General features: G+C 36.4%; 1 protein-coding gene across 2 annotated transcripts in view; it reads left to right on the top strand.

The window, feature by feature from the left end:
* WDR70 (WD repeat domain 70) overlaps positions 1–17,258 on the top strand; it is a 284,820-nt gene that overhangs the window by 52,557 nt on the left and 215,005 nt on the right. For both annotated transcript variants that reach the window (XM_001499471.6, XM_070245899.1), the window contains exon 7: positions 3,267–3,400. In XM_001499471.6, the coding sequence (XP_001499521.1) occupies positions 3,267–3,400 (134 nt within the window). The remainder of the gene's footprint in view (positions 1–3,266; positions 3,401–17,258) is intronic.

Below are 17,258 nucleotides of genomic sequence, written 5' to 3'. Positions count from 1 at the left end.
TGTTAATATTTTGTTGAGGATTTTTGTGTTTATATTCATAAGGGATATAGGTCTATAGTTTTGTTTTCTTATGATGTCTTTGGTTTTGGTGTCAAGGCAATATTGGCCTTGTAGAATGAGTTTGGAAGCATTTACTCCTCCATTTTCTGGAAGAGTTTATGAAGGAAGGATATTAATTCTTCTTCAAATGTTTGGTAGAATTCACCAGTGAAGCCATATGGATATAGGCTTTTCTTTGTGGAAAGATTTTTGATTACTAATTCAAGCCCTTATTAAAAATCTATTAGGTTTTCTTTTTCTTCATGAGTCAGTTTTGGTAATTTGTATCTTTCTAAAAATTTGTACCTTTCCTCTAAGTTATCTAACTGGTTGGCATGCAGTTCACAGAACTCCTTTGTAATCCTTTTAGTTTCTGTTATGTTGGTAGTGAGTCCGCTCTTTCATTCCTCATTTTAGTAATTCTTTCTGTTTTTGCTTGGCCAGCTGCCTAAAGCTTTCACAATTTTCTTAGAATTTTCAAAGGACCAACTTTCGGTCCTGTTGATTTTCTTTGTTTTAAAAAATTCTCTATTTTACTGATTCCTGCTCTGATCTTTGTTATTTCCTTCCTTCTGCTTGCTTTGGGTTTTGTTTATTCTTCTTTTGGTCGGTTTTTTTTTTTTTTTTTTGGAAGATTAGCCCTGAGCTAACTGCTGCCATTCCTCCTCTTTTTGCTGAGGAAGACTGGCCCTGAGCTAACATCCATGCCCACCTTCCTCTACTTTTTTTTATATGTGGGATGCCTACCACAGTATGGCGTGCCAAGTGGTGCTGTGTCCATACCCGGGATCCGAACCGGCGAACCCTGGGCTGCCAAAGCAGAATGTGCGCACTTAATCACTGCACCACTGGGCCGGCCCCCATTCTTTTGGTAGTTTTTTAAGGTAGATGCTAAAGTTACTGAGTTGAGATCTTTCTTCCTTTTAATATAGGTGTCATAGCCATATGTTTCCTTCCAAGTATTTCTATTTTCATATATTGCTTAAATGAATAATTTACTTCTGACCACAGTAAAAATGGATGCTTTTGGGTATCTCACAGAAAGACTGAAATATTAATAAATGGGAATTGTGTAGGGAGTTCTTTCAAAGTTTTGGGCTAAAAACATCGGATGATCAATGATTTATAATGAATTGAAAGATTCTTTACTAAGTCTTCCTATGTAAACAAGGCTTGTATGGTTTTGAAACCACTTAAATTTTAAAAATATTTTACTGAAGAATTTCTAGATACAAAAAAAGCTATAAATATGCAAAAGTTTATACAGTTAATGTACTATGGGATAAATTAAATTCATAAATTGAATTACCTTATGGACTGAAGTTTAAGACTTCTTACAAGAAGAAGGAGGTGATAAAAATTAATTCTCTGAACAAAGAGGCCAAAGCTGAAAGTATTTGTGTCCCTTCTCAAATTGGAACAGATGATTATTTTTACATGATCTGACATTTCATGCAGTAAACATTAAAACAGAAAGTTTAAAACATTTTATTTATTGTTCAAAGAAATTCAGACCATCACCCAGAATAATCTGATATTAGTTTTTAGTCTTTTTATTAGCTTAAAATAATTATGCTTTTTCTTTTTAAAGATTGGCCCCTGAGCTAACAACTATTGCCAGTTTTTATCCACAAATCCCCCCAGTACATAGTTGTATGCTTTAGTTGTGAGTCCTTCTTGTTGTGGCATGTGGGACGCTGCCTCAGTGTGGCCTGACGAGTGGTGCCATGTCTGTGCCCAGGATCCAAACCTGGGCCACTGAAACCCTGGGCTGCCGAAGCAGAGTGTGTGAACTTAACCACTTGGCCATGGGGCTGGCCCCTAAAATAATTATACTTACAACTCTGTTCTAAGCCATTCTTTTAGACCAACATTTATATGAGTTCTTATTTTTTTTTTTTAAAGATTGGCATCTGAGCTAACAATTGTTGCCAATCTTCTTTTTAAAATTTTTTTCTGCTTTTTCTCCCCAAACTCCCCCAGCACATAGTTGTATATTTTAGTTGTGGGTCCTAGTTGTGGGATGTGGGACGCCGCCTCAGCATGGCCTGATGAGCAGTGCCATGTCCTCGCCCAGGATCTGAACCTGCAAAACACTGGGCCGCCGAAGCAGGGTGCACCAACTTAACCACTTGGCCGTGGGGCCAGCCCCTGAGGTCCTTTTTTATTTCAGTATGATTAAAATGCACCTGAGAGTTAACTAGACTTTCTGTGTTCTTCAAGTATTTGGAACATAGCGATTGAGAAGTAGCTGGCAGATCCTCTGGCTGGATATGTCTTCTCTACCTGGGGAGTGTTTTCTACCTCAGAGCCCTGTTTTCTCTCTTAGTCATTACCTTTCTTTTCTTTTTGGTGGATGACGAATGATGTATACAAACAGCTGCAGAGATCCTCAGCCTTCAGAATGCTGCATTGAAAACCTCATTTAGTCACTTTGCTGTAGAATTTGCTGTCTTTCTTCTGCCCTCAGATAGGAAAGAGTTATCTTTGCGGTTTATCCTGTTCTTTTTTGACAGAGGATAATTTATATCATATTTGTCAGATTGCATTTCTCTTTGTGTTGCATAGGTTTATTTTACTTTTAGTCCTCCTTCCTTTTTTTAAACAAATATTTCTTAGAGTGTCTGTTTTGTGCCCGGCGCTTTACTGGGCACAGATGTGACTCTGGGCCTCCACCCCTGTGGCTCCACACCGTGGGTCAGCGTGGAAGCCGAACTTACACTCTTGAAGGGAGGGCAGGCACAGAATAGACGAGCCACCAGTGGATTTGTAATTTCAAGTCGCACTGAAGTGGGATGAACACTGGTGGGGTCAGCCTTATCAGGAGCAGGGGCAGCTCTTTAATTGTGACAAGAGGGAAGAAGGATAGAGTGGGCATGGGGGCAAGTAAGTTTGTAGTTGGTGTTAGCAGAAGTCACTTCTTAGACTTTTAATGTGATTGTTTATTTTTGTTTTTGATTGTTTTGAGTTTTTAGTCATATTGTTCAGACATAAAGAATGACTTAGTTTATTAAAATATTTTTTCTTTATTTATTTCAAAAGAAATAATACTGAAAAGTCAAATAATATAGAAGGTGCTGTCCATTCCTGCTTTTCAGAAATAGAACAGTTGGCAGTCTGTACTTCCAGTGCCTGTAAGGTAGGAGGTCAGTTAGACAAAGGAAATGGGGGTTATAATAGATTGTAAGTAGCTTTTCTCCAATTAATTAAACTTTTTTTTAAACTAGGTTTCTGCTTTGGGTCTGGATCCCTCAGGTGCCCGTTTGGTGACTGGAGGATATGACTATGATGTTAAGTTTTGGGATTTTGCTGGAATGGATGCGTCTTTTAAGGCATTTCGGTCCCTTCAGCCTTGTGAATGGTATGTATTACGCAACTTAATATCTTCATATTTGAAGACAGTGCTGTTGTCATTTGAATTACATCTATAATAATTTGTACCAAAATACAGTAAGTTTATATGACTGTATTCTGCCTCCACTACTCAAATGAAAGTAAAATGTATCTTAAATTTCTTTAAGTTTCATTAACCTGTATTGTAAAGACATTTTCTGTCTTTTGTTGTTTTAAAAAAAATACTTTTATTTTGACATTGTTACCTTGCCTAGTTTATTTTAAAACACTGCAGTAAATACTGTGTAATATTATGCATGTGTGTATGACATATGTTAGGCCAAACCCAGATGCTAGTTGGTGCCGCACTGTGTGGGTGGGTATGGTCAGCTAGCATTATATCAGAAAGGGCTTTACATGTTGCTACCACAAGCCAACCTCTTATTTCTATTTTTGTCCATATTTGATCTTTTAGCATATTGGGTATCAAAAATGGATTTTTATTGGTGAAAGTGGTATCTTGTTAACTTACGTAATGTATGTTAGAAATGGGCTCTCATTGATGACGTTTTAAAGATATTTAGGATAATGTGGATTAACTGAAATTACTTAGACCCCATTTCCTAATCTTGCATGAATAGGGTGTAAGAATGTAGTTTCACCTTTAACTAAGCTCTTAGAGATGTGTTTTTTGCTAAGCCTAATATCCACCTGTAAACTCTGGATTCTGTCAACTCTGTGGAGAAAGTTCCTGTCTCTGGACTGTTGGGTGTTTGCTTCTAGTAAACCTTTCAGGAAAGTCGTGTTTGCAGCCTCTGAAAGGCTAGAGAGCTGGGATTTTTCTTAAGCCTGCAGGACAGGTCATATGAATTGTTTTTGCTCACTTGCCAATAAATGCTTAGACAATAACTGTCTGTCTGTGGAAAAGAATTGGGATTGAGACCTCAGATTTCTCTGGCAGCTATAGTTACCTAGCAAAATAACTTAAAAGTTGTATTTGACTCAGGTGGCTTTGGTCAGTTTTCTACAAATCATATCGATTTGTAAATTTTGAAGTCATAACTCTGAAGCTATCGTTAGTAAAGATTGCAGAATTTCCTAAATGAACATAGCACATCTCTGATCAATTGGACAGGGAAAAAAAAAAGAATAAAGAAACTGAGTATCTCCAGTGATGGCTGGATTTAAAATAGCTCTCATGATTTAAAGTAGTAACATGTTATCTTGAGTTAGTATGATGACATTTAAAAAATGTACTTAAAATATGTCATTATATCCCTTTTCCTCATGGGCTAGTCTCTTGATTCATATAGGGATTGTGCTCTCCTTCTACCTTTACAACTATAAGCGGACTTGTTCAGGATTATCCACTGCTCTGTTAATGATCAGCTCTGAATAGAGTATGCTTCATGAGTTGCAAGCCAGTGTTCTATTACTAAACTGTCATAATTGAAAACGCAGAAAAGCCCAAGAATAAGCTTATTTTCTCTTCCATAATTAAATCATTGCATTCTATGTATAATAGTGAACTATCAAAGGGTAGATGGGAAGAAACAGAATTCCTGACAATCCATGTAAAATTAATATAAACTCTAATACTGCAAACATTATGTGAATGTTACTATTTTAAGTCATGAGAACCAGTTAACTTTGCCATCATTTGCCCCTAATCTCCAAATAATGTGACTCTATTTTTTATAACACTGGGGTTTCTTTTTAGACTTAATGTGTTTTTTATATCTATTTATATATTCATCTGTAATTCGCTTTTTACTATGAAAACTTTCAAATATAAGGAAGAGTAGAGGAGTTAGTATAATAACCATCTACCATACTTAGATTTAACAGTTATAAACATTTTTCTGTATTTGCTTCATCTCATTGTTATTTTTGCAGTATTTAAAAATAAAGACAGACATAACTTTCACTTTGAAATGCTTCAGTATGTATCTTTCAGAAATATAGACATTTTCCTATATAAACATAGTTCCATTGTTACTTCTAATAAAATTCTTTAGAATTCCTTAATATTGCTAATAACCATTCCGTATTTAAATTTGTCCATTTGCCCTCAAAATGTGTTTTAATGCTGGTTTGTCAAACATGGATCCAATCAAATAATACACATCACCTTTATTTTGTACCTCTCTTATGTATCTTTTAATCTAGAACAGGGTCTCCTTCCTACCGTTTCCTTCCCCATGACTTCGTTAAACAGACAGGCCCAGTGTTCCTCTATGAGGTTCTTACTCCCTCATTTTCTAATTGCTTTCTTACGATGTCATTTAACTTGTTTCTTTATCGCTAGTATTTCCTCTAGAAGATCCAAAGGCTTGATCATAATCCATATTGTATCACATCAGGTGGCATATATGGTCTAGTTGTTGCCACTATTAGTGACTAGCAATTAAGATTGATCCCTAGGTTAGGTTGGTGACATCTGATTCTTCCATTGTAAAGTGAATATTATATACTTGAGATAGGCAGGAACTTCATGGGGAGACACTTTGGCACCATGTAAATATCAAAATTCTTATCCCTTCACTTAGCAAGTTTAGCATCCATTAATTGTTCATACCTGAATCAGTTATCCCCTTGAGGGTTCCAAGTTTTTTTTTTTCTAGTTCTATTATTTCATCTACATTTATTTGCTGGCATTCTTCTAAAAGAAGAACTTTTCCTCATTAACCGATGTTATTTGGTTACCCTGAAATACATTTCCTACTAAAGAGGGAGGATAAATGCTTAGTTATTTCCCTTTAATTACTTATTTCAGCTTAAGAGCTGGTGGTGATAAATGAGTTGTTGCTGTTATTGGTGGTGATGTTTTTGGTTTTCTTTTTTTGGCATTTTCTTTTTTGAGTATCAGTATTTGCGACTTAGAAATTTTTCATGTGTTGCGGTCAGTTGCAGTCATTTTTCTTGTTGATGTTTAAATTGTTCCAGATTTGGCCAGTGGGAGTCCCTGATTGCTATGTAGTTTTGACATGACCTCATTAGTCTTTAAAAGCTTGCTTATTTTCTCACACAACATGATGTAGCCTTCCTGGTACATTCCTTTCCAAGTCCTGAAATCAGCATTTCCCCATGGAAACCTGTTTTTCTTTTTTTGGTGGGAATGGTATTTAGAGACCAAATCTGGATGCTACGCATGCTCATTGATAATGGGGTATCTTTGCTTCTTGACCTTTTCAGTGGAAAGAAGTAGAAAATAGAGATATATAAGCATATGTGTGTGTGTATGTTTAAATAAGATCATATTGATATTTCCATTTCAAGATTTTAGTAAACTTTTAATTTCAAAATATTTTTTAATTTATAGAAAAGCTGTAAAGATAGTCCAGAGTTCAGATATACCCCTAACCCAGTTTCTTCTGTTGTTAACATCTTATGTGGCCATGGTACATTTGTGACAATTAAACCAACCAATGTTGGTACATTACTGTTAACTTAACTCCAAACTTCATTTGGATTTCACTGGTTTTTCCACTAAGATCCCTTTCAAAATACTACAATACATTTAGTCTTCATGTCTGTTTAGTCTTTTCTGATTTATGATAGTTTCTCAGTCTTCCCTTGTTTTTCATGACCTTGACAGTTTTGAGGGGTACTGGTCAGATATTTTGTAGAATGTCCCTTGAGTTGTTTTTTTATGTTGTTTTTCTCATGGTTAGACTGGGACTATGTATTTTGGAGACAAAAATCTCAGAGGTGAAGTGCCTTTCTTATCATATATCACTGGTGCGTGCTATCATATTTTTAAGGTTTCTCCACTGTGAAGTTACTTTTTCCTCCCCTTTCCATATGCTGTTCTTCGGAAGCAAGTCAGTAAATGCTGCTCACTCTTGGGAGAGTGGAAAAATTAAGTTCCGCTTCCTGGAGGGGGTGGTATTTACATAAACTACTTGGAATTCTCCTGTAAAGAAGAATTGTCTCTTCTCCTTCATTTATTTATTTCATCATTTATTTCTACCAGTATCTACTATTGGCTATTTATTTTATATCTTGGGTACTATGTTATTTATTTTGTTGCTCAGATTGTTTCAGCTGTGGCCACTGAGAGCTCTTTCAGTTTGGCTCTTGTGTTCTTTTCTTTGACTCCCCTCCCCCCCTTTTTTTGAGTACTTCCTTACTTTTTGGAACTATAAGATGTTCGAGATTCATCTTATATTTTCCTTGCCCTAGTCCCAAAATCAGTCATATCTCTCATGAGAGTGGTACCAGAAAACAGGATCTGGGTTCTCACTGTGCTTGCTGCTCCTGAGGTGTCACTGCCTCTAGACCTTCTCAGCCAACAGACCTAGGAAGTGTGTGCATCTATACTACCCTGTGTATACACTGTATCTATAATTGTTTCTGTATCCATTTGCATCTGTATTAAGCTAAACAGGAGTTCGTACTGATGTCTGACTCTAATGCAGTACACATTGGTTCATTCTAGCCTTCCTTCTTCTTCTTGCTTGGAAACATTCACTTTCCAACAGTGAGAAACTTGTCTCCCACCGCCCATCCATTTATGTATTTGTTCAATCCCAGTGTACATGTAAAACAACCTCAGAATTGTTAGTTTGTACCCCTGTTCCAATTTAACTTTAACAGTACAGAATGTTTACTTAACGTCTTTGATTTCTATACTCAAATTCAAAGATAGAACATATTTTTGAGAAAAGACTTACTGGTCAAGACCAGGAGTTGGCAAAATTTTTCTATAAAGGGCCAGTTAGTAAGTATTTGAGGCCTTACAGGCCACAAATGATCTTTGTTAAATTTATCTGTGTGTGCATGTGTGTGTCTATATTATATGATATTATGTTAAATTTATATTACATTTTTAAATAAAGAAAAAGGTACAGTGCAGGTATTTACATTTTTTTTGCATTCAATTTCATTCTCTTTATTTTGTTACCTTGTTACAGTTTTTGATTCTGACATCCAACATATTAGTGATCAGTCCTTGTTTTTTGCCAGTTGCAAATTTGCTAAATGTGCAGTAGATTCTTATTCAGTTGACACCTGTTGAATATGGCAGAGTCAGATTTTGGTATGCCATTGGAAGCCTTTCTTTATTTTCATATTGATCTGTTAAACGACCTTTTAGATTCAGTTGTTCATTCATATGAGAATCCATACATACCTAATATTCAGCTAAAATTTTTCATGACATTTTTGTCACCTCTCTACGTTATTCCTATATCATCTGCCAAGAAAACTTGAGGGAGTTTGTTGAGTGTCTTGAAGATATGAAAGCACAGTATGCTATTTTCACACCATCTCCTCACGTGTACTAGCAGATGTCAGAATTTGACTGATATCCAGCAGGCAACCTGCTGCCTATCCACCAGCATCCTAGAATAAGGGTGTGTCAAAGAGGCATTCACACACAAAGGACTCCCATAGCCGTTCAGGAGGGGAGACACAAGTCCTAAGTATAGGAGTGAAACTGAGGTAAGGTGTTTTGAATTCTGGGTCCCTCTGATGAATTTCTCCAAAGGACTCTGTTGCTGTAGTATTCTTGGCCTTGCTCTCACTCCCCTGGGACACCTTAAAAAGACTGATGTTGTGTTTTCTTTTTTTTTTTTTTAAAGATTTTATTGTTTCCTTTTTCTCCCCAAAGCCCCCCAGTACATAGTTGTATATTCTTAGTTGTGGGTCCTTCTAGTTGTGGCATGTGGGATGCTGCCTCAGCGTGGCCTGATGAGCGATGCCATGTCCGCGCCCAAGATTCGAACCGGCGAAACCCTGGACTGCTGCAGCAGAGCACACGAACTTAATCACTCAACCACAGGGCTGGCTCCTGCTGTTAAGTGTTTTCTTGATCTACCAATATAAAAATCAGATTTTTCAAAATGCTTTTCTTTTGTTGTTGTTCAACTTCTTTTTGATGCATGTTCCATTTTTAGTATTTTGAAGTCTGTTTAATAATTTGTTTTGGACTTTTGCCCAGCATCAGTATTAGATTTTTGTGTGTCTAGTTTCTGAAGTCTTCCTTTGTCCCATTTAGTGAAAATTAGTACCACATTTTCTCTAATCCAGCCTTCTAGTCACCTTTTCCTTTCTCTCTGTTTCCTCATGGATTTTCAATAATTATATATGTAGGTTCAAGAGTCAGAATCCTTAGGCTCACAGATTCTTTGGATGTATCCTCTATGTAAAAAAATGTAGATGGAGTAAAATTTTTCATAAAATATTAAGAATTTCTGGATCGTTTAGATAGCCCAAGTTAAGAATTTCTTTTTTTTTTCTTCTGCTTAATCTCCCCAAATCCCCCCAGTACACAGTTGTATATCTTAGTTGCACGTCCTTCTAGTTGTGTCATGTGGCACGCTGCCTCAACGTGGCCTGAGGAACAGTGCCATGTCTGTGCCCAGGATCCGAACCGGTGAAATCCCAGGCCGCTGCAGTGGAGCGCGTGGACTTAACTGCTTGGCCACGGGGCTGGCCCCAGGAATTTCCTATCTTCTGCCCATTTAAAAATGGCTAGATACTCTCTATTCTCTTCTTTTTGACATTTTAAGTAATCAAGTAACACATAAATTATGTTCTCATACAGAAATCAAAACATTACAGACAAAACTAAATTTCCTTGATTATCTTCATTTTAATCTCTTTCCCAGGTGTTATGACTGTTTTTTCATTATGGTTTATATTCTTTGAGGTTTTTCCATGCAGTTATCAACAAATGTGTGTGCCTATCAAAAACCAGTATATACTATATTTGTTTTCATAAATGGTATCAGATGGTTGTTATTCCATAATTTGTTTTTTTCCCCAACTTTGCAATATTGCTTAGAGATTTTTGATATTGTACATATATACTACTGTATTCTAAGTGCTGCAGAGCAGACCGTGTGTAACTTACCATAGTTCAGTGGTTTTGAAACGTTGTTAGTAGGGTGCCGGAACTGTCTGAGGGCTTGTTAAAATATTCACTGCTGGACCTCACTTTTACAGTTTAGACACACTGAGAACCACCACACTGATAAGCTCTTCTGTGATTGATGGGCTTTAGGGTTGTGGCCACTTTTTCACTATTACAAATAAATGATTAGTTTGGAATTTATAAGCCAGGTGTTTTGCTTTAATTTCTGGGATCATTTAGTCAACCACGTATTGTTTAGTCAGATGTGACACAATTTCATAGACAATACATATTGATTTAGTATTAATTATATTCACTTGTGAGAAAATTGTTTGTAGTTTTTATTACCATACGATATGGTTTTCAACAATTTGTTAATCATTTGTGTCAAATGTTCAACCTTTTCAAGTGGATGAATTCTGTTTTTCATCAGGTGTTTCTTGCTTTAAAATTACAATTTTTACTTGACTCATAAATGTTAAAATAAATTTCCAGGGCCAGCCCGGTGGCATAGTGGTTAAGTTTGCATGCTCTGCTTCAGCGGCCTAGGGTTTATGGGTTCAGATCCTGGGCATGGACGTAGACACCACTCATCAAGCCATGCTGTGGCAGTGTCCCACATACAAAATAGAGGAAGATTGGCACAGATGTTAGCTCAGGGGCAGTCTTCCTTAAGCAAAAAGAGGAAGATTGGCAACAGATGTTAGCTTAGGTCCAATCTTCCTCACCAAAAAAAAAAAAAAAAAAAAAAAAAAAATCCATTTCAGAAATTCACCAGATTCATGATTGAAAACAAGGTTGTTTTTGGTTATGCAATATAGAAACCGTCTTCCCAAAGCCATTTTGTGAATGAGCACTTACCAGAACTGCTCAACTGTATGGATAACTTTCAGTGTGAAGTGATGGCCCTGCATACTTTAGTAAATTCTGAGACTTTGCACATTACAGGTTTTTCAAACTGGGGTTTATGGACATATTCTTAGGGGTTCATGAATTCCTTTCCTTAATTTAAAAATTTCGATTTTTATTTTGACAATCATTTGTCTTAATCCTAATGTCTGCATTTGTTTACCTTTGTGTTTAAAATCACTTGGGCCCTAGTGCTGCTTTCACTTTCAGTTTCCATGGCCTAATGGGAAGGGAGCAGAGACATGCTTTGTGCATAAGTGACGCATTGGCACCAAGTGAAAGCTTGTTTTGTCATGAAGTGATATATGAATAAAGTTTTCACAGTGGTTATCAAAGAGAAAATTGGTGGGAAAATTGAGTGATCGCTAGAACCCAGTAAAATAGGCATGTGTTACAGCAGGCAAAAAGTATTCAACTTGTTGCTCTAATGGCAGATTAGAGGACTTTGGTAGAGGGATATAATTAATTTGTTCCATGGTAAAGAAGTGTTTTTCATTCTCTATAATATTGTTTTAGTAAACATCTTATAATTAATTTGAATTTTATTGCTTTTGTTTTAGTATCTATTTTTAGCATCACCGCAGTCTGCTTTCCATCACCCTGAAAACAAACCTCATTCCTACTTGCAGTCTCTCTCCATTTCCACCTCCAGCCTTCGGCAGCAACTAATCTAATTTCTGTCCCTATAGATTTGCTTTTTCTGGACATTTCGTATAAATGGAATCATACAACATGTGGTCTCTTGTGTCTGGCCTTTTTCACTTAGCATAATGTCTTTGAGGTTCATTCATGTTATGGCACACATCAGCACTTTGTTCCTTTTTATGGTTGAATAGTATTCCGTTTGTGTTTGTGTGTGTTTATAAATACGTATCATATTTTGTTTGTCCATTCACCATTAGTGGACATTTGGGTTGTTTCCACTTTTTGGCTCTTGTGAATGGTGCTATGAACATTTGTGTACAAGTCTTTGGATCGACATGTTTCCATCTCTCTTAGGCAGATACCTAAATTGGGAATTGCTAGGTCATATGGTAAATTTATGCTTAATATGTTAATAACCTGACAAACTGATGTCCAAAGTGACTGTACCATTTTACATTCCCACCAGCAATATACATATAAGAGTTTCAGTTTCTCTACATTCTCACCAACATTTGTTATTGCCTTTTTTTATTGAGTTCATAATAATTTATAACATTGTCATACATTTGTTGTGCATTATTTTTTGTCAGTCACCATATATATGTGCCCCTTCACCCCTTGTGCCCACCCCCAACCCCCTTCTGCTCTGGTAACCACTACACTGTTCTCTTTGTCTGTGTGTTAGTTTATCTTCCACATATGAGTGAAATCATATGGTGTTCATCTTTCTCTGTCTGGCTTATTTCACTTAACATAATACCCTCAAGGTCCATCCATGTTGTTGTGAATGGGATGATTTTGTCTTTTTTTTAGGGCCGAGTAGTAGTCCATTGTATATATACATATATACACACAATGGAATAAGAAGATGTGATATATATATCTACCTATGTATCTTTATCTTTATCTATATATATATCACATCTTCTTTATCCAGTCATTAGTTGATGGGCACTTGGGTTACTTTCACTTCTTGGCCATAGTGAATAATGCTGCAGTGAACATAGGGGTGCATAAGTCCTTTGAATTGTTGATTTCAAGTTTTTTGAATAAACACCTAGTACTGGGATAGCTGGATCGTGTCGTATCTCAATTTTTAGTTTTTTGAGAAATCTCCATACTGTTTTCCATAGTGTCTGTACCAGTTTGCATTCCCACCAGCAGTGAATGAGGGTTCCCTTTTCTCCATATCCTCTCCAACATTATTCCTTGTCTTGGTGATTATAGGCATTCTAATGGGTATAAGATGATATCTTAGTGTAGTTTTGATTTGCATTTCCCTGATGATTAGTGATGTTGAACATCTTTTCATGTGCCTGTTGGCCATCTGTATATCTTCTTTGGAAAAATTTCTGTTCATATCCTCTGCCGGGTTTTTGATAGGGTTGTTTGTTTTTTTGTTGTTGAGTTGTGTGAGTTCTTTATATATTTTGGAGATTAACCCCTTGTCAGATGTATGTTTTGCAAATATTTTCTCCCAGTTGATGGGTTGTTTTTCTGTTTTGTTCCTGGTTTCCTTTGCCTTGCGGAAGCTCTTTAGTCTGATGAAGTCCCACTTGTTTGTTTTTTCTTTTGTTTCCCTTACCTGAGTAGACATGGTATTCGAAAAGATCCTTGTAAGACTTATGTCAAAGAGTGTACTGCCTATATTTTCTTTTAGGAGTTATATGGTTTCAGGTCTTACCTTCAAGTCTTTAATCCATTTTGAGTTAATTTTTGTTTGTGGTGAAATATAATGGTCTACCCTCATTCTTTTCCATGCAGCTCTCCAGTTTTCCCAACACCAGTTTTGAAGAGACATCCCTTTCTCCATTGAATGTTCTTGGCTCCTTTCTCGAAGATTAGCTGTCTGTAGATGTGTGGTTTTATTTCTGGGTTCTCAGTTCTGTTCCGTTGACCTGTGTTTCTATTTTTGTACCAGACCATACTGTTTTGATTATTATGACTCTCTAGTATATTTTGAAGTCAGGGATTGTGATGCCTCTAGCTTTGTTCCTTTTTCTCAGGATTGCTTTAGCTATTCAGGGTCTTTTGTTCTCCCTATGAATTTTAGGATTCTTTGTTCTACTTCCATGTAGAATGTCATTGGGATTCTGATTGAGATTGCATTGAATTTGTAGATTGCTTTAGCTAGTATGGAGATTTTAACTATATTTATTCTTCCAATCCATGTGCATGGAATATTTTTCCATTTCTTTATGTCATCATCAATGTTTTTCAGTAATGTCATAGTTTTCATTGTATAGGTCTTTCATCTCCTTGGTTAAATTTATTGCTAGATATTTTATTCTTTTTCTTGCCGTTGTAAATGGGATTGTATTCTTGAGTTCTCTTTCTGTTACTTCGTTGTTAGAGTATAGAGTGAGAGTATAGAGTATAGGGTATAGAAATAGAGTATAGCATTGTTAGAGCTAAGAAATATGCTGAAAGCCTGATAGGGGTTCCTTTGTAAGTTATTTTTTTCTGCCTTGGTGCCCTTAGTGTTTTTTCTTTGTCATTGACTTTTGCCAGCTTTACTCCTATATGCCTTGGAGAAGGTCTTTTTACATTGTTATAATTAGGAGTTCTGTTGGCTTCTTTCACTTGTATTTCCAGCTTCTTCTCCAGGTTTTGGAAGTTCTCAGCTTTTATTTCTTTGAACAGGCTTTCTGCTCCATTTCCTTCTCTTCTCCCTCTGGAATACCACTTATCCTTATGTTGCACTTCCTGATTGAGTTGGATATTTCTTGGAGGATTTCTTCATTTCTTTTTAGTATTTGTTCTCTTTCCTCCTCCACTGGAAGCATTTCTATATTTCTGTCCTCCAGACTGCTAATTCTTCCCTGCATAATATCAGCTGTTATTTAGGGAGACCAGATTTTTCTTTATCTCATCCATTTGTGTTTTTCATCTCTGACATTTCTGATTGGTTTTTCTTTATAGTTTCAATCTTATTTGTGAAGAATTCCCTCCGTTTGTTAATTTTGTTCATGATTTCATTGAACTGTCTATCTTTATTTTCTTGTAACTTGAGTTTTTTTTTTATGATAGCTATTTTGAATTCTCTTTCATTTAGATTATAAATTTCTGTGCCTTCTGGGATTGATTTCCGGTTACTTGTCGTTTTCCTTCTGGTCTGGAGCATTAATATATTTCTACATGCTGTTCTATGGTATGGATTTGTGCCTCCACATAGTGATAGTATGTCATCACAGCTTCCACCTGCTGCCTCTGGGTTGGGGTAAAGAGCTGTGTATTCTGAGCCTGCTGCAACCTGCGGCTCACTTGATCACAGCTGTTGCTTTTCTATTGTACATGCTGTGCTCTGGCCGACCAGCTGAGCTGGAGCTCCAGAACAGGGGAGGGAACTTTGTTTTGTTATTTGTGATCCCAGAGTGTTCTTTCTCTGCCCTCACTATCTGCTCTCTCCTGGGGTGCTGGCTTGAAGACACCCCCACAATAGTTTAGCTGCCACTGTGTGGGTCTTTCCCACGGGCTGTGAGGGAACTTGGAGAGCGTAGTTGTTCCTGAGGAGACCTGCCCCTCCCCGTTCTTCTCTCAGAGCCATGCGTGGTCTCCCTCCCTGGGTTGCTGCTACTGGGGGAGGCAGAGGAGATCCCATTACCTCCTTCCACTTCCACTGGGGGGGTACAGCACCTCCACCTTCAGATGTATGGCTTCCTGGGTCTCTCACACGTCTTCTGTAAATGTCCTCTCTTGGTATACGAATGTCCTTCTTGTTGTATCTTAGAGGGAAGAGTCTCAGGGAAGAAATTACTCCACCATGATGCTGATGTCACTTCTGTTATTGTCTTTTTGATGATAGTCAATTCTTTGGGTGTGAGTGGTTGGTATTTACTTTTAAATTCACTGTGACTATATAGATTTTTAAGAGTTGTAAGTATAAGGAGCCTAGTTATATGTTCATACTCAGTTGAATAATACTATAATAAAAGTTATTTATTACGAAGTGATCTCTAAATATATTTTCTCATCAAAAGGAAGGAGTTATTACTCAAATTTGAGAAACGCTGACCTGAGGCATCAAGAAAAATTTCACTTGTGGAACAGTCTTTGAAATATATTGAGTCAAAACCACAATATAGAATAGTATATAGTTTTTAAAAAAAAGTTTGGAAAGAAACAATATCTACTTTTTGCTTGTGTAAGCATAAAATATTCTTGGAAAGGTACGCAACAAACCAGTTACACTGGTTGTCTATGGGGAAAAAAACTGGTTATCTGAGGGACCAAGGTGGGAGGAAAATAAGTTTATTTGCCCTCTTATATCTTTTGAGTTTTATCCACTAGTTGTATATATTACTTATATAATATGGAAATAAATGTTTTTCTTTTGTTGAAGAACACAGAGATATGTTCTGTTTGCATAATAGTTTATTGAGCTTGGCTGAGTTCTTTATGTCAGTTAATTCTCATAACTGCCCTGTGTCATAGGTATATTTATTGTCCCTATTTTACAGATATGGAAATGGAGGCTTAGAGAGATTAATTAACTAGCTCAAGGTCACACATAAGTGATAGAACAGGGATTTGAATACAGGCATTCTAACTGTAGAGCGTGTACCATTAATTACTGTGTTAGACAAAAGCACTGAAAGGATTGAAGCCATGTAGAATAAGGGCATCAGAAACAGTCAAGAGTGTGTGTGTTTGCTTAAATCCATTTATGTATAAGCCATACTCATCTCAACATTTTATTCACTGCCCATGCCAGATAAGTGAAGTAATTTTAGCTTTTAGGGAAAGTTTTTTTCATTAGTTTACAGCTGACATTTATGCAGCATAATAGTTCATTCATTTAACATAACCGTGTGTAGATGAGTGATTTTTTTCAGGTATTTATACTTTGTGTGTGTGTGTGTGTGTGTGTGTGTGTGTGTTATCAGTTAGTTCTGAAAAAGAAACTGAAGATGGACAAAGATTCCCTTTGCCATATTGGATCTATGATTTGTGTATGAGTTGATGTGTAATGAAGCAGAGTTAGATAAATTTCAGTAATCATGTCATTGTAACTCATTTCACTTGGATAATAGCTCATTAATTGAATTCAGATTAATAAAATATTTTTCATTGAACTTTTTATAATTATTAGTGAAGTGGTAAACTTGGTTAATGAGTATCCTTATTAATATCATTTTCTAAACTATTACATTTTGCACCTTTTAGAGCAAGAAACCATAAAGCCATGTGACTTTTTTCCCTGTAGATTCACTGATCAGTGGCATCATTGATTAGGCTCTACTTGAGATGCAAAATAGAATATTAAATCCATCTAGCTACTTTAGTTTTGCATAATAAGGTTTTATTTGTTAGTAACTAAACTTGGATGTCACCATAGAAAAGAAAAAGTTGAAAGATAAGATGCCTTCAGTTGTAAAATCCCTAGCTTAGTAAAATCAGAAATCGTTCTCAGGTATGTCAGGATAGTCCTGAGGATGACAGAACTTTATTGCACTTACTAACTGGAGAGGAG

Source organism: Equus caballus, chromosome 21 (genome assembly GCF_041296265.1).
Source record: "Equus caballus isolate H_3958 breed thoroughbred chromosome 21, TB-T2T, whole genome shotgun sequence".
Lineage (NCBI taxonomy): Eukaryota > Metazoa > Chordata > Mammalia > Perissodactyla > Equidae > Equus > Equus caballus.
This window is presented reverse-complemented; position numbering and strand designations above follow the sequence as displayed.